This window comes from Chelonoidis abingdonii, chromosome 4 (assembly GCF_003597395.2).
Source record: "Chelonoidis abingdonii isolate Lonesome George chromosome 4, CheloAbing_2.0, whole genome shotgun sequence".
Classification (NCBI taxonomy): domain Eukaryota; kingdom Metazoa; phylum Chordata; order Testudines; family Testudinidae; genus Chelonoidis; species Chelonoidis abingdonii.
Window position 1 is genome coordinate 45,270,631 of NC_133772.1, and position 22,987 is coordinate 45,293,617.

The following is a 22,987-nucleotide window of genomic DNA, read 5'->3' on the forward strand; positions in this document are numbered from 1 at the left end:
TGCTCTAATTGGCCACAGCTGTTCTAGTTAATCTAAAGCAAACCTTCCTCCCTTGGCAGGGAATAAGGCCCCCTGCTAACACTCTTATGCTGCCCTCTGGCCATGCTGTATCACAAAACACACACAGCTAAATAGTCTTGAGTCAGTCAATAGGCTCTTAGTCAGCAATGTTCACCTTGGGAAAGATCTTCCAGGAGCCCAAAACAAAGGGAACAACCATCCAGCTTGTGTGCAGCATCCTCCACAGATGCACCGTGGCCTGCCCTGTCCTGGATGTCCCAGGCATGGTCTGTTTTGGTGCAGGGAACCACACCACACCTGGATCTATTAAGCTGATTCCCAAGACGATGTGGGAGCCCAAAGGCATCTAGACAATTCCTCCTGATGATGATGTGGGAGTTCTTGATAATGGTAGAGTGTTCACCACTGTCTAGACAGGATTTCTGCTATGCAGTTGGTGGCTTGCAGGGTGTTGTCAAGGTTCCTTCCCCACTCTGGACTTTAGAGTACAGATATGAGGACCTGTATGTGAACTCTTAAACTGAATTACCAGCTTAGATCTAGTTTTGCTGCTGCCACTCCCAAATACTAACTCCCTTCCCTGGATAGTCTTGAGAGACTTCTTCACCAAGTTCCTGGTGAACACCGATCCAACCCCTTGGATCTTAACAAGGAGAATTTAACCATCACCCCTTGTTTCCCCCACCAATTCCTGGTGAGTCCAGATCCAATCTCCTTGGATCTTACAACAAGGAAAAATAAACCAGGTTCTTAAAAAGAAGACTTTTAATTAAAGAAATAAAGGTAAAAATCATCTCTGTAAAATCAGGATGGAAAATAACTTTACAGGGTAATCAGATTCGTAGAACCTAGAGGAACCCCCTCTAGCTTTAGGTTCAAAGTTACAGCAAACAGAAGTAAATCCTCTTAGCAAAAAGGAACATTTACAAGTTGAGAAAACTAACACGCCTTGCCTGGCTGTTACTTACAAGTTTGAAATATGAGAGAGTGGTTCAGAAAGATTTGGAGAGCATGGATTTATGTCGGTTCCTCTTAGTCCCAAGAGCAAACCCCAAAACAAAGAGCATACAAACAAAAGCTTTCCCCCCACCAAGATTTGAAAGTATCTTGTCCCCTTATTGGTCCTTTGGGTCAGGTGTCAGCCAGGTTACCAGAGCTGCTTAACCCTTTACAGGTAAAAGGATTTTGGTGTCTCTGGCCAGGAGGGATTTTTTAGTATTGTACACAGGAGGGCTGTTCCCTTCCCTTTATAGTTATGACAGGTGTGCATCCTATATATTAGGGGTGGGCAAACTTTTTGGCCTGAGGGTCACATCTGGAAATATAAATTGTATGGCGGGCCATGAATGCTCACAAAATTGGGCTTGGGGTGCAGGAGCCGGTGAGGGCTCTGGTTTGGGATGCGGGCTCTGGGGTGGGTCCAGAAATGAATTCAAGGTGCAGGTGGGGACTCGGGGCTGTGGGAGTGGGGTGCAGAAAGGGGTGCAGGCTTCGGCTGGGGGTGCGGGTTCTGGGGTCGGACTAGAGATGAGGGGTTTGGTGTGCAGGAGGGTGCTCTGGGCTGGGTTCGGAGGGTAGGAAGGGGATCAGGGCTGGGGCAGGGGGTTGAGGCACAGGGAGAGGCTCAGGGGTGCAGGCTCCAGGTGACTTAGCTCAAGTGGCTCTCTGGCTCCTATGTGAGGTGCAGCAAGGTGGCTCTGCATGCTGACCTATCTGCAGGCACCGCCCCCACAGCTCCCATTGGCTTCAGTTCCCAGCCACTGGGAACTGCAGAGGTGGCACTTGGGGCAGGGGCAGCGTGCAGAGCAGAATCTGCTGTGCTGCCCCTATGGTGTAGGAACTGCAGGAGGTCCATGCCACTGCTTCCGGGATCCACATGGAGTGGCCCCTGACCTTGCTCTCTGGCTGGAGCGGGGCAAGTCCGAGACTGTGCCCCCCAGAGGGAACTTGAGGGCTGGATTAAAACAGCTGGCAGGCCAGTGATATTGGCCATAGTGCTGTAGACACCAGAGGTCCCCAAGGCAAACAACAGTGATTCGTGCCCGGAGTGCTTTAGCGCCAATAAACACCCCGAGATAGAGAAGTAGTACACAAATTTATTTGGGATCCCAAAGCGGAGCTAGGAGACTTAGTACGCCTCAGATCCAGCCCACCGAAAACAAGCAGTCTGTTCCTTTATATCCATGAGAACTTTTCTCGCTGACTAGCAAGCCCCTCTTTCCCCTCCCTCTTCTGTCCAGCTGCAGCATTCCTTTCTCACACACTTCGTCTTCCCCCTCCCTCTCCCCCTTTCTGCTGCAGAGACATGTATGCTGTATCTAAAACCGACCTTGAAACTTGCTTCAATTTAGCTTCAGTGTATTACAGCAGGGAACTGGCTGTTATAATCAGAAAACTAACTGCTGACATTACATTTTACAGCTTTTAACACATTAGGTTACATTAGCTTACACAAAGTGTTAAACATGGAGGAACAATGGTTCATTGAGGCCTGAGCAGGAGGGCTTTATCGACACTCATGGTCTTCCATTTTCCCGAGTTACCTAGATTTATGCCTAGTGACACCAACAATAGTTTGCCCATCCCTGCTATCTCTCCTTGAACACTGGCAAAGGTGGCATTTGCTGTCCTTTGGTGCTCAGTTTGTTGGCTGTAGTCTGACACCCGCTGTTATGTGGGGGGGACGGGACTATTAGGCTGGCTTCAGTGTGCCAGTTAGCCTTCTCCAGTTAAGCTGTGTCCAGTAGCCAAGTGTGGGCAGAGTTCAACTAACTGAGCAGCAGAGAGGGAGCCCGGAACAAGGTAATGTCCCAGGAACAGAAAGCTGGATGCACCCACACTTTGGCTACAGCTAGCAGCCCCGCGCTGCACTGCAGGGCAAGCCTGGCAGCGCTGGGCCCTTAGGATGTGGACTGGACAGCACGTGTCCAGCCAACACATGGCAGACTCCTTAGTCACCTTCTACCCTGGCTCAGTTTGCGTGGGAGGGGCGGGGGTAGCCTGGCACGAGTGGGCCGAACTCAGCCTGCGTGGGAAGAGCCGCGGTAGCCCGGCACGGGCCGGGATCGCTGGCCCGCACCAACCGGTCGCTCCCGCCCGGGGACATAAGATGACCGGCCAGCGCCGCGGCGCGCGCGCGCCTCCCAGGGGTGGCGCAGGGGGTTTGGTTCCTGGCGGCTGCCGTCCAGGCCGGGCGCAGCAGGAAGCGCGGGGAGGTGCCGCCGTGATGGAGTTCTCCGAGGAGACGCTCAGGACGCAGCTGGTTAAGGTGTGCGCGCGCGCCGAGCTCCCGCCTCTCCCGGCGGCAGGGCCTGGCCCCCGGCAGCCACGCGCTGCCCCTGGTTGGGCTGGGTGGGGGCGCGTGGCTCGCTGCCACGCCTGTGCGAGGCGAAGGGGTACAGGCCTGTGCCGCTCTAGGAGCCGACGGGAGGGAGCGGGCATCAGTGGGCGGGGAACTCCGGGTCACCCCCACCCCAGAGTGTACGCGCACCGCCGGCTCACCCCGTGCATCACCTCCCAGCCTCCCTAGTGCAGTGGCTGTCAAACTTGTTTACTGGTGACCCCTTTCACCTAGCACTTTTTAATATATTTAACACCATTGTAACTGCTGGAGGCAAAGCAGGGTTTGGGGTGGAGGTTGACAGCTTGTGACTCCTCCATGTAATAACCTCCTGACCCTTTGTGGAGTCCCAACCCTCAGCTTAATGAGAACCCTGCCCTAGTGCATCTGCATCCCTGCTCATCCCTCCCTAAGTGCACCCTCTGTTCAGCCCCCCACTCGGATGCCCAAGTGTACTATTTTCTCATTTTTCCAGTGTAGCTACTAGTTCATTGAACCAAAGTTGCGCTGCAGTTGTATGATGCTTAGGTGCCAGCGCTGGGGTGTCAGTTCAAATTTCCCATGATCTGGAGCATAGTATCAAAATACTGGAAGTGTGAACAGTCCCAGATTTGCAAAATTGTTGGGGAGGATAAAGAATCTGGAGGGCAGCTTATGGAGAGGGAATGGTCCAAAGGAAATATCTGAGGTCTGGTTTTGAAAAGATATTAGCTCTCACCAATAACTATATTCATACCACATTTCAAACTTTAGCAGTTCCTGCTGTAAATCTACCTTAAAATTTATTTTTTTAAAGAAATGTTTGGGTTTTTCCTCTACCCTCACCCTACTTAACAACTATATGGATTTTGCTTGACCTCTTCAAGATAATTGACTTATGGATGGAGACTAAGCACTTAACATTTCAATCCAAAAGGTGAATTTTTCAGGCACTTTAATATGTTTGTGAAAAAATGGTTATGAAAGCCCTTTAAAATGTGAAAGCCATTATAGAGTTTGCTGTTAGCAAACAATGTAATTATTTGGCTTCAAGTTTTTCATATATATTTTACAAATATATAATTGAAGATGTTGGTATGCAGATAAGATTATGCATGCCATGGAGCAATCTGTTTGAGAATTAATTTACTGGCAGAACTGTTTGTTATAGGTAATTATTAGCTGCCTCCTCTTGCCTTCTCTTCTCTTATTCTTCCCCACCTATCCTGTGCAACCAAAGAAGTAGTCCTTTCAAGTTGAAACATCCTTTTATTTGTGTACAGTATAAATTCCGGGACCTGACCATAGAAGAACTGAAGAATGTTGTTAAGATCTACCCAAACTTCAGATTCTCCATGGATACATACAGTAAGAATCTGATCTAGTTACTTTGTGTTTTTTGACAGTTGATGATTATGTGGAACTCTGACTTTTCATAGGTTCTCTATCTACACTGAAATTTATCTAAATTACTGTCATTTTCAGTTTGTCTTCCTCACTTGATATCATGTGATTTTTTTCAGTAGTTCATTTCCTACAGTACTTGTTGTAAGTTATCTTCACCAAACTAATCAGTATTTTTTTTAAAAAAATGAATAAATTATGACACATCAGTGATTATACAAATTGATAATTTAAAGGATTCCATGTTACTGTTCCAGTTCACTTAAGCAAATTTAAACATAGTTTGATGGATTTACATTGTTAAAAGTAAAAACAAAGAGGAGTCCTTGTGGCACCTTAGAGACTAACAAATTTATTTCGGAATAAGCTTTCATGGGCTAAAACTCACTTCATCAGACGCATGGAGTGGAAAATACAGTAGCAGCTATATATACACTCAGTACATGAAAAGATGGGAGTTGCCTTCCTGAATGTCCCCCAGCTAGAAGAAAAGTCCTATTGACACTAGCCTTACAGAGAACGAAGAAGAGCAGAGGCCCCTTTTGGGAGGGATGTGCAAGCTGATAAAGCACTGTAACTTGAGACCACAATGGAGAAGGTCAACAAGATGCACATAAAGTTTCTTTAGTTCTGCAGCTGTCATTACTCTTCCAATAAAGAGTGATACCAAAGGAATAAACAAATAAAGTAACATTCTGGTTTTTTTTTTTTAAAAAGGGAGGGGGGATGGTCACCTGGGTGAGTTAAATTACTATGTGTACGTGGTGGGCAAACTACAACCCCGGGGGCCACATCCAGCCCTTCAGACATATTAATCCAACCCTCAAGCTGTAACCGGGGAGCAGGATCTGGGGCTTGCCCGCTCCACCTATTCTGTGGCTCTGCATGGCTCCCGGAAGCAGCGGCATGTCCCCCCTCTGGCTTTCACGTGTAGGGGCAGCCAGGGGGCTCTGTATGCTGTACCCACTCCACTTGTTGGCTCTGCAGCTCCCATTGGCCAAGAACTGCAGCCAGTGGGAGCTGCAGGGGCGGCGCCTGCAGTCGGGGCAGCATGCAGATGCAGAGCCATTTGGCTGCGTCTCTGCATAAGAGCCAGAAGGAGGGACATGCTGCTGCTTCCAGGCATTGTTTGAGGTAAGTGTCACCCGGAGGCTGCACCCCTGACTCCCTCCTGTACCCCAGCCCCCTTTCCTAGTCCTGATCCCCCTTCTGCCCTCTTAAGCCCCTTGGTCCCAACCCAGAGCACCCTCCTGCACCTGCAACCCCAGCTGGAACCCTCACCGCCCCCCGCACTCCAACCCCTTGCCCCAGTCCAGAGCCCCCTTCCACACCCTGAACTCATTTCTGGCTCCACCTCAGAGCCCTCATCCCCTCTCACACCTTAACCCCCAATTTTGTGAACATTCGTGGCCCACCATACAATTTCCATACCCAGATGTGGCCCTCGGTCCAAAAAGTCGGCCCTGATCTAAAGTACAAGGAAATAATCTTTGCAGTCACATTTCACTGGTACGTGTCCATTTTCAGCATACATCTTAGAGTTGGAATCAGTAGTTATTTAAATGTGGAATGAAGCAGTATGGGTAATACTTAGAATTTTGTATTTTTAAAAACAAAAATCCTCTAACCACTTTAAAAAACAAACAAACTTGTTCTCAATTTCAGCTTTCAAAGACGGATCTCTTAAAGACCTCTTGAATTTTAGTGGCACTATTCCAGTGAAATATCAGGGTAAGGTTAACAACTGATTGTATTTTCTATACCAATGCCAAATACCATGGTAAGACATTGTGTACATTTAACAGTATATCTTCCTGATTAGTCACGTAGAGTCTTGGAAAAGGCTTCTAATTTAGTACAGCCAAGAAGGCAGAAATATCATTATTTCCTTTGCAAAGATGGGTGAACTGGAGAGTCTCGATATGCCACACAAGAGTTGGATTAAGATCTCTCTCTGGATAACTTGGACTGGGCTTGAAAAATCCACTTGCTTTGGTCATCAGTGTCTGGGGTCAAAGCTATAACTGTTTTATTTTGGTTTTTTAAGATAATTTCCATATGTGAACATAGTGTAAAATGATCCAGTGCTATCTAAATATGCAGATAGACAGCTCCAGTGCCTCTGCTGCTGTTCATAGCTGGTCAAGCTGCAGCAGTTGCTAATCACCAGAACAGGGGTAGTCAGTAGACAGCCTGTAGGCCAAATCTGGACTGCCAGACTCTTTTGAACAGACCCCAAAATCTTTTTATTTACTTATCTTTTTTTTTTTTTAATTTTCTCTGGAGTCTGGGCTATCCTTTGACCAAGAAATTTGGACCTTGACAAAAAATAGACTATCCCTGGTCCAGAGTCTTGGGGGAAGGAAGAAGCTCTGAGGAACAGCAGTGGGTGGCTCTAGAACCCTTGTCTGGGGTGGTGGAACAACTTGAACAAAGGCTGAGGAAAGGATAGAGAACAGAGATCTCTCCTCACTCTTGCAGTAGGCAGGAGGCCATGAGGTGAGAGGGGAGAAAATGGAAAGGAAGAGTGCGCCTCTCCTTACCATCAGCCAAAGGATTGAAGTGTGAGATCACTTCTAAAAATATTTTAAGTAAAGTTGATTGACAGGTAAATTCTGTACACTAATGTTTTATTCATTTACATTTCTGGGGTTAAATTGCTTTAGTAGTGGGAATGGCAACGTGGCCACCTTCAAACAGGATTACATTAATGTGAACCAGAAACCTTTTAGTTTGTGCCTGGAGCGTCTACACAGAGGAGTTACAACCTTTGTAGTCCAAACTGCAGGGCAGTGTGGATGCCCTAAAAGTTGACGTACTCCCAGTTTCATACCCTAGCTTGCCACACACTAACCATATAGACAAGCCCTCAATTTACCTAAATCAACATTAGTCACTTTTATTCTAAAATAAGAGTGCCCTCACATAGACTTTCCCTGCAATAACTAACTACGTATTAGAAAAGTGATTTAGTTAACTAAGTGCAAGACTGTGTAGATGAGCCCCTTAGTCCTCAGGCTGGTAGGTGTTGGGTAAAGTCTTCATGCCCTGTACTTGGATATGCAATGTCCCCAGATAATTAGGACTCTTCCTTGAACTTTCTGTCTTTGAAGTCTAATCATAAAGCACTTAATAGAGTCTCCTCCTCATTAGCTCTTTGTTTCCAAGGTTATATAAACCCTAGAAAAGTAAATAGATTGCTCTAAGTTCCTTTGATCTGACAGACTTATTTGCTGGCAGAGCTCTGTAAAAGAAATGCTTTATATTTGACAGGATTTCAGTCAATGATACTTAATATAGCAGGTTTGGTAGGGATAGTATAAATCAATAGCATAAATAATCAAAGCAAATAAAGTGCTATATTTTAAGAAAAACTGAATACACAATCATGTTTTCAGCATGCCTTCAAAATGCGGAGGTCATAATGCTTTTTGTTCTGTGTCTAACAGGTAATTCCTATAACATACCAATTTGTTTGTGGATTTTGGATTCTCATCCTTTTGCTCCTCCCATTTGCTTGCTGAAACCAACTATAAACATGGAAATCTCTGTGGGAAAACATGTAGATGCACATGGCAGGATATACTTGCCCTATCTACAAAACTGGAGCCATGTAAGGAAAAACAAATTGAAGGAAGAATACATTATATTACATACTAATTAATGCTAATTTTTTTCTCTTTGCCTACATTGGTTAATCTTAAATGTACAGTCAATGACTATAGAGACAGAAGCAGAAGGTTGTTTCCCTTTAAGTAGTAGCCTTCAGCCTGTCAGATATTATTATAAGGAAATAATTTTAAACTGAGGGGAAAAAGGGGGATTAAAGTTGTTTCTGTTAGAAAGAAGGATAAACCAGTTAAAGAAAATGTGTCAAACATCTGTTAGTGCTGTGAACAATGTCCAGAATTGTGTAAGATGAGGTTATATTTAGCAAGTGCAGTTTTTCAGTAAAATTACAGTAACTGATGTAATAGCTTTGTCTCAGGTATGGACATTATTGCAAAATGGACATTGTTTGTTTTTCTGGGAGTGACATATATAGAAAGTCCAAAAGCCACTTTAGTTGCCAAGTGGATATCTTCTATGAAATGCAGTACATAGGTTACTTTAAACATGTGGTTGTCAGGCCACAAAAAATAATTTAATGAAATCTTTTTTGTTTTGTTTTTTTCAGCTAACTTTTTAAGATAAGTAAAACAAAGCTACTGAGTTTTGGAGGGGGAGGAAAGGGGGTGATGGGTGTCATTTTCCTACTTAATGAGATGGGAATCTGTACCTGGAAATTACTGATTCACGTCCAGTCCTTATTTAGCTAAAAGGTCCATTGACCTCAATGAAAGCTTTGTCCAAATAAAGAATGCAAGATCAGGCTCTGATGCACCTAGCCTGCATCTTCTCTAATGAGTTTTGCTTTTTTTCTTGCTATGAAGTAGGCTATGTTTTTGCTACAGGCTTCTGCTGGTATGGGTGTGAATATCTGTGATTTGTGACTGACAGAGCTGTGCCAGCAGAAGCCTCTAATGTAGGCACAATTATACTGACAAAACTCTTTCAATGGTATAGCTTGTTTTGCTTATGGGAGTTAGTTTTATTATTCTGGAACAAAGGCTTTGCTGGTTTGCTGCATCCACACTGGGAGTGCTTTGCCAGTAAAGTTATTCCTATACCAATAAAGTGCTCCGTGTGGATATAGCCTTAACCTGTATTTAGTAATAAATGCTACTGTATCGGAGGCTTTCACATGTCCAATTGAGTTGGTGTTTGGTATCTTTAATTCAGTCTCTCTAGTCTCCACTTTTCTAATCCATACTCCCATAGTTACACATTTATATTTGTATTAATAAGGTATTAAAAATAAAATAGAAATATACTCACTGGCAGTGCTTCCTTTCCTCTATCTTAAAAGTTGGTTTGAAAGGTTGATATTTATAGTTGGGCTAAATGTATACAGGGATTCTTGATACCTGCTAATAAATTGCTGCAGTTTATGGGCATGCTGTTTTATCATGATTACTAGTAAAGATTGTAAGTCTTCTCCTGTACATATGTATTCCAGCCAAAGTCAGTTATCATTGGATTAATCAAAGAAATGATTGAAAAGTTTGAGGAAGAGCTACCTCTGTATTCAGTATCATCTTCTGATGAAGCCAAGCAGTTAGAACTGCTATCCTATATTGCAAAGATAACTGCAGGTATGTAATTTTTTAGCAGATCTGAATCAATATCTGTTCTATCTATGCTTTTAGCTATTTTTATTTTATCTTTTCAAGGTGGACAATAAATATTACTTAAAACCTGTAGTGCTTACATTTTCCGAAAACTAATTATTTTTCCTTTACCTTTCTGAGGGCATAGCTGATTTACATGTTCTCTTACGGATAATGAAATTTAAAACCGTCTTTCAATCTTTTAAAAACACTTTCTGCAGTAGTATACATTGGTGCATGTAGTAGCATCAAAGGGATTATTATTATTTGTATTGTGGTAATGCCTACAGTTGCCAACCAAGATTGTACTAGATGGCTTACCTATATGGAGCTCACTAAATATTGCTTAGTGAGCTTTAATGTTAGTACTGTTTCAAATAGTGCTAACATAGCACTAGGAAATCCTAGTGCACAGCACCAGGCTAGTGCACAGCAACATGGACCAATTAATGTGCAACATTTTATTGTGCTTTAGAAGTAACCCCCCACTGTAATCCACATTACTGCTCCATGTATTCAAGGCCAGACACTGTACAAACCAGTTCAGAGAGTTTTCATCCCAAAGATCTTAGTCTAAACAAACAAGATAGACAAAGAGTAGCAGGGGAAATGGACTGTGTACAGAAATTAAATGAGTTGTCCAAGGTGACACTGCATTTCAGTGGCATAGCTGAGTACAGAGCTGGGGGAGGATAGTTAGTAGAGAAGACATCTTTGAATTTTTTTCCTTGCTGATGAAAAACTTAATTTAAATGTAAACTGTAAGAATATAATTCTGTGGAAAAAATGTCTTACTCAATGGAAGCCTTGAAAAATTAGTTTCCATAGCCTCAGTGTATTGGAGAAAACACAGTAATTTGATTGATCATACCCAGGCATTATCTTTCACATACGGTATGTCCGTTTACACTGTCTTATAAAACCAGCAGCTGTGATTGTTTGTTTTTTTTTAATTTTAGGTGAAACTGCCATTAATTCAAAGACTATGGTGGATGGACAGAAAAAAGATGGAGGCTTTAACAAAGTTACTGTGATTGGAGCAGGAGACCTTGGCGTTGCTTGTGTACTAGCAATTTCAGCAAAGGTACTTTCTCATTTTTAATAGAATAGCTATTAATATTGTCTAGTGCAGGGGTCGGCAACCTTTCAGAAGTGATGCGCCGAATCTTCATTTATTCACTCTAATTTAAGGTTTTGCATACCAGTAATAGGTCTCTTTCTACAAGTCTATAATACGTAACTAAACTATTGTTATATGTAAAGTAAATAAGGTTTTTCAAATGTTTAAGAAGCTTCATTTAAAATTAAATTAAAATGCAGAGCCCCCCAGACCGGTGGCCAGAACCCAGGCAGTGTGAGTGCCACTGAAAATCAGCTTGCTTGCCGCCTTTGGCACCCAAGCCATAGGTTGCCTACCCCGGTCTAGTGCTATTCCTATAATGATCTCCAACCTAGTTCTTAGTGTTTAAAATCCAAAACAATGACTTCATTTTAAGTACTTTTAATGATTTGTGATGTTGCTTCGCTAGTTTACCTTTTTCCTATTTAAAGATATTAAATTAAATTTGAAATATGTAAAAGTTACTTTTAATCATCCTTTATGGGCTCCGACAGTCAGCTGTTAGTTATAAAACATCTTAATGTTGAGCACAGATTCTTCAAAGCACATACCTTCGTAGTTAAGGGAGATTGTCAAGGTTGTGCCCTAGATATTGTTGAGTTCTCACAATATAGGGCATTTCTATATATGGTCAGTATTTGAGCACAGTAGTCAGAGTTTTGGCCTTCACTTTGAATGTCTGAGTGCAGCCCTCCTAAAGTGGGTTTTGTGTATGTGGTTTAATATACTATTTGGCAATGGAACTACTAAAACAGAAGTCCAATTTTCCATTTAACATTACACAATCATTGGTGATTTGGGTGTGGGCTGTTTTGGGGGGGGGGGTTTGCAACACAATTAACATCCTTTTTAAAGTGAGATCCAATCTCAGAAGCATATTTTTATCAGAATAAACTGCATTTTATTTTGTTGTAGAGCTGAAATATATATATTTGTACAGGGTGCTGCAGACCAGGTAGTTCTCTTAGACCTCTCAGAAGGTGCAGCAAAAGGAGGAACAATGGACCTGGATATCTTTGCTCTGCCAAATGTAGAGATCAGCAAAGGTACTAATTTTTTTTATATTGTAGTGGAATATATTACTGTATGTTCTGTATTTTTATTTAGCTGTATACTTAAATATGTATTTACTTTATGGGAACTAGATCACCCTAGGGAGTGATAGAAACTTTAACCTCTGGGTCATTCCTTTAAATTCATTTTGGGTCTTTAAACACCCATTATCTTCTTATAGTTTCTCACCTCCTGAAGTGGTGGCTGCAGATTAAGACTGTGATATACTGGTGGCATGGTCCGGGGAAGCTGGTACTGCTCCTGTCCAATACTCTAATCTGTTCTGTTTTTAGAGGTTTAGATCTCTTGTGCTATCAATCAGGCACCTTCTAGCTGCATTCAGTTCATTTAGTAGATATATTTTTTTTAAGATTTTTTTTTTTAGTGGCTGTCCATGTTCCACCTCATGCCAAGCCACCAGAACAGATTGTTTGATACAGTGTCAGCATCCTTGACTCTGAGCTGGAAGGACAAAAAGAACAGAGCCCCTGTGTGAAAGAAAGAAATGAAGATAAAGATCTTCACCAAGAATCCAGGATTATCAGGATGCAGTGCTCTGATACTATAGCAATGGCCCCAGTATAAATACCTAGCTAAATGGGGGTTGGAAAAAGGAGAGAACTTCTTTTTTTAGAGATCCAAATAAATAATGGCAGGAGAAGGATGTTAGTTTTTGCTTCTTAGTTTCTAATGTAGCTAATGTAATATATGGTAGCAATGTCCAGTTAGAGTAGGAGCCTAGGGGTCCAGATTCCTGGTTGTCTTCCAAGCTATGCAGCAAGCTCTATATGATTGTGGGCACATTGCAGCCTGTTTCTCTGGTTTCCATCTATAAATGGGGATAACATCAACCTCGCATGGGTTCTATGGGGCATAACTATTTGTAAGATATTTTGAGATCCTTGGATTAAAGGTACTGTAGAAGGATGCAAAGTACCCTTATGTAATAGGCAAAGCAGTTCCAAAACAAAGCTCTGTATACACTTTCAAAACAGTAGATCGGGGATTATGATACATAAAAATATCTTTCTAGTTCAATTCTACTGTAGGAAAAAAGCTGTTAATTTAAAAGTTCTTGCAGAAAGGCAAACAAAGTAGTTGTGTGTTGAATTGAACCTACATATACTGGTTTTAGTATGGGTCATTTAAAACATTTTTGTGCCAAGTCTATCTTAACATATCTATAATTTGATAAAATGAGACTTTAAAAAAACCCTCAAAAATAGTTTTTTTATGTTTATCAGATTTTTCTGCTTCTGCTGATTCAAAAGTGGTCGTGCTCACTGTTAATTCTCTGGGTAATGCTCAGTCGTACCTTGGTGTCATACAGAGCAACGTGGATCTATTCAGAGGAATTGTCCCAGCAGTAGCACATTATAGTCAAAATAGTGTGCTGCTTGTTGCATCTCATCCAGGTTTGTTGGTATTTTACATGTATCTGTTTTTTTGTTCTGATTTATTTAAAGAATATCCTATTGCCTGACGTACTCTACTGAGCAGGGAGTCGGCAGTCCTAAATTCTAGTCCCAGTTCTGAGATGGACTCCCTCTTCAGACTTGGGCAAACCACTATAGCCATGTGTTCCTTTATATGGAAAGGCTGTTGGTAAGATGTTGTTTAGATAAGGGGGGGAAATGATAGTATTTTTTATATCAGAAGTCTTCTTGCATATGTTTTGTTTTTGTCTATTGTTTAAACCTCATTTTATCTAGAGTCTTAAGATATGCCCATCTACTGTAGTCAGAGCACCTTGCAAATGTGTTAGTAACAAGATTCTCCTCTCTCTCTCTCTACCTATGCTGTAAGGGTATATACACACAATATGATCAAAACTTCTGGTTGATAGCCCCTTACATTACCAGTAAATACTTAGCCCATTGTTTCTTTGGAAACACATTCATAATTGTAACGCTATCATAATTCCATGATCTTGTGTCAGAACACTAAGTAAGTAGGGAAGGAAGAAGTAGACATGAACTGGCCCATCCACGCACACTTAAAACATGTTACTATAACATGTTAGAGCAATTGCAAAGATTACCTTTTGCTCCATGCAAAACAGGAAAGTAAGGGAGACATTTGCCAAATGGAGAAAGAACTAAACTTGACGGTGAGGGCTTGGTTTTTTGGGAGGGTGGTGGTGGTGAGAGAAATTGTTTGAATTTCTGATGTTTTCTTAATATTTTACTTGAGCTATGACATGATTATTTTCAACGCCTGACTCATTGTTTTAGAAATGAGTAAGCTGCTGATAGTGTCCTGTATGCTTATACTTTGAGTTATAAAATGTTCCGGCTCTTGTTTCTTGAGCGTGAATTATAGTTTGCTGTTGTGTTGAATTTTGGGAGTAATTCTGTATGTTTGCAACATACTTTTGTCCCATGTTTAGTGGAAATAATGACATATGTCTCTTGGAAGATGAGTGCATTTCCTAAAAGCAGAGTTATTGGAATTGGCTGTAATCTAGACACTGAGAGATTCCAATATATTATCACAAACTTGTTGAAAGCACAGACCATAGGAAAAGAGGCTTGGATTATCGGCGAACGAGGGGAAGACAAAGGTAAACAGATACATGATTTTGACTTAGAGTTTGAACTGTTCTAGAAAGGGGGAAAAAGACACATCCTATGGAGAGTGTTAGTGTTTACAGGTTGTCCCCCAAGATTCTAGGGCAGGGTAGGAGCAAACAAGTATGTTCTCTGTGTGCCCCCAAATGGGGAGAAATGTACGGAAGTACAGCTTTGATTGTTTATTGGTATAACACTAAATTACATTCAAGATATTGAAGAGGGAGATCTCTTCTTCAGGGAAAGGAATGCATGGGGGTAAAAGTATGTGGAGGGCTGTCAGTTCTTCAAAGAATACCATGTTTTCAGAGGTGCTGACCCCCCAACTCATATGGATGTTCACAGTAGCTGTGGTTGGTCAACACCTTTGCAAACTGGCTGTAATTGCCTTCCGAAAGTGCACAGCAGAGACAAGAATGAAACCCAGGAGTTTTGGGTCTAGAGGAGGAAGATAGAATTGAGTTGAGTGCTCTTTACAAACTGGATACAGTGAGATTTAGCTTCTCCCTACATTTAAAAAAAGTGACATATGAAGGATAAAGTAATTAATAAAACAAATAAACTAGGCTCTTTATCACATCTGCTTAAACTGCTACTCTACATAGAAACATCAAACTTTAATTCACGATTGTGCGGCATTTGCTCCTACACAACACAGCTACTGCTACCTTTCTGTTAAGTGTCAGGTTTTTGTCCTCTTAAATTGAAAACCCTACAGAGGTGGTCTTTTCTTCAGAGGAGGGTTACCTCCCTTTCCCCTTCCAAAAGTTGTCCTCAGAAGAATGAAATCAATTTTTTGAAAAAGCAGTTAGGTTAAAAAAAAAACAAAAAAAAAACTAATATGGGCATATCATAAATGTAAACTGTAAAGCATTCTGTAATGGAGATTTGCGTATATGTGAAGAATGGAAATTGCAGCTAAACTTTGGGGTGAACTAAGCTGCCTGGATGTTAAAGATATTGATAGGCCATGGTGTTTCATGTAGGGGAGACAGAAAAAAAAGTTCTGTCTTTAGAGTAACTTTTAATGAGAAGTCTGTTTAAAAATGTCAGTAACACATTTTTAGTACACCTTTGACTCACAGAACAACTTTCACTATCAGTGTTTTCATTGTATGGCTCATTTAAGTCATGACTTCCAGCTGAAATACAGAAGACTGCTTTATAAGGAAGCAATAATAGATTTAATTTGTACAGTAGGTTTGTCAGTCTTCATGAATCTGGTCTCTGTCACACTTCAAACTATCCTTGATAGCTTATTGTAGCAGGTGGCTTGAACTGACTTGTCATTCCCAGCTTTCCTTCTGTATGTTAGGCTAAACAATAATATATTTGTCTTTGAGTTAAAAAGAACTGAAAACATTATACCACATCAGATGCATTACACACTGAGGCACATTGGTTCCCTCTATTCTCTGCCAATCCTGATCTGCAGGACACATCTAAGAGTGAGAGAGTAGCTTGGCATCCATGGTCCATTCGTTCTTGAGGGTCTCTCCTGAAAGTGAATATAGTAGTTTCTGTGATCATTTTTTTTGTAGTTTGGATAACTGTCTGCTAAGAACCTAATATTCAGATCTTGAGTTTAGAATTGCCTTTCATCATGCTTGCCAAATTAAATGCACTCTACCACTGTTACTTTACAGTGAAGTCTGAGGGAAAATATTTATATGCAAATTCTGCAATAACTGGACTGAACATAAAGGTAAAAGCAGCAGAGAATCCTGTGGCACCTTATAGACTAACAGACGTTTTGGAGCGTGAGCTTTCGTGGGTGAATTCGTGGGTCTGACGAAGTGGGTATTCACCCACGAAAGCTCACGCTCCAAAACGTCTGTTAGTCTATAAGGTGCCATAGGATTCTCTGCTGCTTTTACAGATCCAGACTAACACGGCTACCCCTCTGATACTGAACATAAAGGTGTTACCCAAAATTTATTTTTCTTTCTACAATATTTCTATTTGAAATTATGATAGTGGGGACTGGTTGATTTTAAGGGAATTGGTAATATAGTACGGACCGTTCATCTCTAAGTTGCTTCAGATCCAACTTGAGTTGACAGAAAACTACCATCTGACAGCTATCTGGCAGCATATGTAAAATGAATGAGTGGATTCAGTCCTGTTCTTGGTAGATAAGTTTCCATGCCAAATGTGATTTTTTTTTTTTTTTTTTTTGGTGACACTTGCCGTTCCCCTTGTGTGTGGTTTAAACAGAGATTAAATGGAAATGGAGACTGAACTAGCCTCTTGCCCTTAAAGTTAGTCCCTTTAGAGGGTTTAGATATGCTGACAGGACAGTGTGAGCAAGCTTGCATAGCTATTTCCCGTGCCACATAAGGCTGTCATCCCAATAATAATCATCAGCCTTGCGCATATGCATACCCACCCACACTGGTAGCAGCATCATGCATTAAGGGGGCGGGGAAAGATGAAATCCAAAAGTTGAAGTTGTAGGTAAGGTTGTAAAATCATATTAAAATTTAAGAAAGGAGATGGGAGTGAAGCTGTTTTAAAAACCAAAAAAAAACCCCAGAGAAATGCTGAGAAATTTTAAGATTAAAACTTTTCTTTCTTTGCACCAATACTTTGAGACAATCTTTTACCATATGTGTCTAACTTTGACAACAGGAGCCACATTCCACCATTCTACACAGTGTACTTACTAATGCGTAACAACAAATTCTGTTAAATCTTTATGTGGAGCATTCTTTTTGAACAATTTCTCTAGGCCAGTTCTGCCATGGCATTTAGAACCTCAAAAAAACACCAAACTGAGCTCAGGGCCTGTAGCAGTATGCACTTCAGAAAATCAATTTAAAATTTTATCATTCCAATATATTATAACATTGACGAAAGTTTTTTAATTTTATTTAGTGCCTGTATGGTGTGGTTCTAACTTAGTAACATGTCATCAAACTGAAGGAGTAGTGAATGATAACTCTCAGGAGCAGTTGGCGAACAGGTAACACTGTTACAACAGTAAACTTAAATTCACACCAACCTGTTTCTAGAATAGTAGAGGTGTTTTTCCCCAATCTGCAGAGTTCAGAATCTCTCAATAATATGACTTTTCTTTATTACTATGAGCAAGTCTGCTTTGAATCTTTCAGGTCATCGGTATACCTAGAGCAGTGTTTCCCAAACCTGGGATGCCGCTTGTGTAGGAAAACCCCCTGGTGGAGGCCGGGCCAGTTTGTTTACCTGCCCCGTCCTCAGGTCCCACTGGCCATGGTTTGCTGCTCCAGGCCAATGGGAGCTGCTGGAAGCAGCGCAGGCCGAGGGACATAGTGGCCGCTGCTTCCCACCGCGCCCATTGGTCTGGAGCAGTGAACCGCAGCCAGTGGGAGCCGCGATCAGACAGACCTGCAGACAGGGCAGGTAAACAAACCGGCCTGGCACGACCAGGGGCTTTCCCTACACAAGTGGCATCCCAAGTTTGGGAAACACTGACCTAGGGTATATAGGAAAAAACTATTTTTTAGTTCTGAATTTTGTTTTCCAGTAGCTAAATATAGTTAAGTGGTAATGTTAATAGAATAAGTGTGTGCTCCTTGAAACTGTTTGCAACACTAACACTAAAATGCCTTGCATCAGCATTTATTTGATGCAGTAGGCTAAGCTGTTCATAATCCTAATACATGACACTTATTTAGTACCTTCTCACTGAGGTTTTCAAAGCACTCCTTAATCAAGAATACACTGTAGTGAACAGGGTATATATTTAACATTGCTTTTCATAGACATTAGGAAAATGTCTGCCATGATAACTTTTATTAAGTTAGCAAAATTTTACCATTTGCGTGGTGGAATTAAAAAATGATGATCTTTGTAGAATTGGGAAATAAAGAATAGCTTTAGAAAGCAAGTTCTAGAGAAGTAGACAGTGGTGTTCATATGCTATGTAATACTTTTTGTATGTTTATGGAATACTGTGTGTGAACAAAACATGGGTAACTGAAGACATTTCTAAAACCACATTTTTCTCTGTTATGTAGAGCCATGGAAGTTCTTAAGGGAAAAGGTCAAAAGTCCTGGTCTGTTGGACTGTCAATAGCTGATCTGATTGAAAGTATACTGAAAAATAAAAGAAAGGTTCATTCCATATCAACTCTGGCAAAGGTAAATATAGTTTTAATTTCATATATTTTTCTATTGTGCCTTTAATCCTATTACTTATGTTAATTGTAGCCATATATAGAGCTTAGTCCTGAACAGCCATTATTCAGACAAACTATTTTAGTTACTTTCTTCCTACAACAGGCACCTAGCTTTTAGGATCCATCTGAAAATGACCAAAAATCAATTACTGCACTCTGTAGTGGACTTTGAAAATATAGGAGTTGAGAGATGCAACATGTGCACTGGTATCCAGCTCACCACTGATGAAGGCTATTAACACAGTTAGTTTTGGCAGAATAACAGGTAGACATGTCATGGTTCAAAGTGCTTGATGTTGAATGCAGATCTCCCCAAAGGCCAAACGTCTTTAACTCCATTTACAAGAATCTGATGTAGATTTTCTCACTACTGTATTTGTCAAATCAGGAGGCAAACTTTTCTAGTTTCTCACTTTCTGATCAGGGAAGAGAGGATATGGTTATTTTTGACTAAACAGAATCTCAGACTAGATTTTAATTAAACTTTGTTCTAAAAGGCTTAATTAAAGCAATATGTTGTTTATATTAGAACACAGCATGGAAACATTTTTCTTTAGTAACAATAACTTTGCTTTACAAGGTCTGTGAACTTCCTGCATTGGTGACTGATCGATTTTGTGCCTGAGATTACAAAGGCTTATTTGTGTTTCATTATGTACACAAACTTAATTTCTTCCTCTCATCATGGGAACATTTTAGCAGTTGTTATGTGAAATAGCTACTCAGGTATGGGAGTGACTATTAGTGTCTTGAGATGAACATAAATTGTTCAAATCTTGCCTAGTGTCGGTACAAAAATCTAATTTTATTTTAAACAAGACTTATAAAATTCCAACTAATTTTAGTTGCAGAATGTTGATGTCCTATTACTAAGATTTAAAAAAGAAGTAGAATATTTAATCTACTATACAGTATTATAAATAACAAACAAAGCTTTGCTTGTCAGCTAAACAAAGCATGTCTTGTGATGAATTATCCTTGCTTATTTAAATTTGTTAACGTATGTAATTTTGTATTTTATAGTGGGCATGGGGAATGGAGATTAATGTACTTAAGAGTTGTTTTTATGTACATTCTTTTTGTCTTCGCTATTTCAGGGGTGTTGCAATATAAACAGTGAAGTATTTTTAAGTATGCCATGTATTCTTGGAACCAGTGGAGTGACAGAAATTATCAAACCACTGAAGGAGGATAAGGTGGTGGCAAAAAAACTGCAAAGCAGTGCAGCATCAATTCATGACCTTCAACAGCAATTGAAACTTTAAACACAATGGAATCATCCAATATCTGCTCATGAAAATGCTGGGTTTGCTAAGGAAAAATGTTTCCCTGGTAGATATAGGTTTCTGCAAACAGAAGAATTATCATTTCCTTTCACAACTGCGTCACTCTTCAAAGCATTAGTTAAACTATGAAACAAAGAGAACGTCTCAAAATGGAAAGCTTTTTTTTTATGCTGTAGCTTTTGCAGTCAAAACAAAGAGGATAATGTACAACTATGTTTTGTCAAAATTTAAGTAACTTTTCCTGCAGTCTTTGTTACTAAGCTATGCACCATGTAGGCCTGATTTTCACGTTCACTATGTTTCCGTTGTGCCCTCTGCTGGGACAAATAGGTTATAAAGCTGACTTAACAATCTATTTGGAAGTGTCTCTAGGGAGAATCCTTGCGTGGTGTAGAGCCACTACAGAAGCAGTATGTCATCTCCCTTGTAACCTTCAGTGTAGGGGGCATGACTAGAACATCATTGGACTCCAGCTATTCAGTGCAGTAAAGCATTGACTAAAATGATCCTCATGCTTAGCAGACACAATAAAGGTAGAGCACTTTATTGTTTTCATGTAATTGAACTTGACACTAGAACACTGCTAGGAAAAATTGAAAATATTTTTTTAATGATACACCTTTGAGCTTGAGCTTTTGGGCATTGTGTATGAATGCTGTTGTATGTTCATTTAATTGTCTGAGCTTTTTTTCCTAGAATTTTTTTCTATTCTAATGGTTTTGTATGTTTTACAGACACTTTAGGTGCTTTTATGCTATATTTTAGAAATAACTTTTTTGTTTTAAACACTAAAGGTATTCCAACAAGTACAGCATTGGTACAGATACTGTACACAGTAGTAAGGTGTTTGTGTGTGGGGAGGTGGGAATAAAGGACAATCTGACAGTTGAGTAATATAGAAGTAAATAAGGCTTGGGGGCATAATTAATTCATGGAAATATATGATTCAAAGCCCATTGATGTCAGTGGGCTTTAGATCAGGCTCATAAGGAATAAAGTGAGGAAAGGCAACTGAATCTGAGTAGGGAGACACCCCTGGCTGACGAGGGTGAGGGGTGTACAGAAAAAACAGGATACTAGTGTTTAAAATAAACCAAAAAAGAATGCATGTTGATAAAAGTAGTTTTATTGACTTCGTAAATAATCTTTGCTTGTTCATTATGTTACACTCCTAAAAGAAAAGTAGTATATTCATCTTGTGTGTAGACTTCACTAGTAAATTGAATACTAATACCAAATACAGTAAAGGAGAAAATGTGGACCTAACTCTTAAAAGTGCTGGTATGTATTTCTTAAAATACTATTGAAGCTTTATGTTGGTAAAGATACAATGTATGAATGAATTAGATTGATGATACAGTTCTTGTGCCTTACACTTATACCTCAGAAAGGGCCCAGTCTTGAAGAGGCTTAGTATCCTCACAACCTTTTGGGCCTGATTTGTATCATTTACAAGTCCAGTTTCCATTGTGATCGATGGGAGCAAGATTCACCTCATTGACCTCAGGTGGGAGTTGTGATATGCTGAGTGATCTCAGGATTGAGAACAAAAATAGGAAAACAACATTTTCTTTAATGGGATCGCCATTCATATTGCCTGAGAATTTTCTTAATGTTTTAATCAGTGATGTTTTGTACATAGTGATTATTATGATGGAACAACTGAGCTGGTGGTTTAAACATAATTGAGCTCTAGTCTCTAGCTGGACTGGTTTTCTTTTTAACTTATTAAAATCATCCTGAATGAGCAATAACTAACTTTTCTTAAAGTGTGCATGTAAACTTGTTCATAAAGAGGGCTACACTTAGCTAGAATAGATCATTTTTGTACCTTAATGTTGTATCTTATTTTGTTAAAAGCTGCAGTCCTCCTATAATTGGCACTTTTGGGGATAAATGGTACTTAGTGCTCATAATTTTTAAATATATTAAATACCATTGTTCAGAAGTTTCCAATTTTTATTTAAAAATAAGAGATTGCAGCTTTAAAAATACATTACATGGCGCTTTATATTGTTGTAGGAAGGAAATTGTCTATAGTCACTTCTAGGCTAATGGCACTAAAAGGCATCTGTTGTATGACACTTATTCTTGTTCTTCAGAAACAGTGGGGAAAAATAGTGTTTTAGATGCACAAAGTACTTGTAAGATATGGCCTCCTATTAAGGGCCTCTAAAATGGGGATTTTAGTTGGCTAGCCATTTCCAGTATACTGAAACAAAACCCTTAATGTTGATATCTAGGTTCAGATATACTGAATTCATGTAACTCATACATTGCACTGTTTTCCTACTATTCCGTATTTAAAGTATGGTTCTTATGTGTTGAAGGTGTCATGAAGTATCGAGGAGTTGTACTTTCATTCAATTCTGTTGTAAATCATGGTTCTCATGCCTTGTGGTTTTCAAGATGTAATGATTCTTGTTATGCCTCTAAATGAATTAATTATGCGAAGGCTGTTCTTAAAAAAATTAATCAAAAATGCAGTAGATAATAGGACTTGAAAGTGATCATGAGCTGTCCAAGGTACTATACTAAAGGGTCTCAGCTAAAGAAAATCATCACGCACCAAGATAATAGAAGATGCTCATTAACTCTAATACTGTGTTATGGTAAGTATGCTCTTGTATTAAAATATTAATCACATATCAAACAAAATGCCATTTGTAACTACCCTTGTAGTGAATGGGAGAAATGTCTTGTTGCTTACAGCTGTCAGCAATAAGCTTCCTCTGTATGTTGTTATAAAGTGGTAGTAATAAAGGATACAGAACTTGATACCTATGCTGTCTACATATTAGTCTATTCTATCTTACGGACTCATTTCTGTGTGTAAAATTTAGC

General features: G+C 40.2%; 1 protein-coding gene across 3 annotated transcripts; it reads left to right on the forward strand.

Annotated features, from left to right (window-relative positions):
• Window positions 1-3,187: 3,187 nt before the first annotated feature.
• UEVLD (UEV and lactate/malate dehyrogenase domains) lies at window positions 3,188-21,828 on the forward strand. 3 transcript variants are annotated; one of them, XM_032765499.2, is made up of 12 exons: window positions 3,188-3,289; window positions 4,624-4,708; window positions 6,410-6,475; window positions 8,194-8,357; window positions 9,804-9,939; window positions 10,914-11,038; window positions 12,015-12,120; window positions 13,372-13,542; window positions 14,517-14,690; window positions 17,575-17,662; window positions 18,696-18,819; window positions 19,955-21,828. In XM_032765499.2, the coding sequence occupies exons 1-12, from the start codon at window positions 3,248-3,250 to the stop codon at window positions 20,120-20,122; spliced, it is 1,449 nt and encodes a 482-aa protein (XP_032621390.1). In that variant the 5' UTR covers window positions 3,188-3,247; the 3' UTR covers window positions 20,123-21,828. The 3 variants fall into 3 exon arrangements, with proteins under 3 accessions (XP_032621390.1, XP_032621391.1, XP_032621389.1); XM_032765498.2 differs by lacking the exon at window positions 3,188-3,289 and adding an exon at window positions 3,825-4,277; XM_032765500.2 differs by lacking the exons at window positions 13,372-13,542; window positions 14,517-14,690; window positions 17,575-17,662; window positions 18,696-18,819; window positions 19,955-21,828 and adding an exon at window positions 12,513-13,364 and having other exon boundaries at window positions 3,210-3,289.
• Window positions 21,829-22,987: the final 1,159 nt, after the last annotated feature.

Coding starts and splice junctions, on each gene's coding strand:
- UEVLD (XM_032765499.2), top strand. CDS start 3,248: ATGGAGTTCTCCGAGGAGACGCTCAGGACGCAGCTGGTTAAG. Junction 9,940..10,913: donor TATTGCAAAGATAACTGCAG/GTATGTAATTTT, acceptor TTTTAATTTTAG/GTGAAACTGCCATTAATTCA. Junction 13,543..14,516: donor GCTTGTTGCATCTCATCCAG/GTTTGTTGGTAT, acceptor TCCCATGTTTAG/TGGAAATAATGACATATGTC.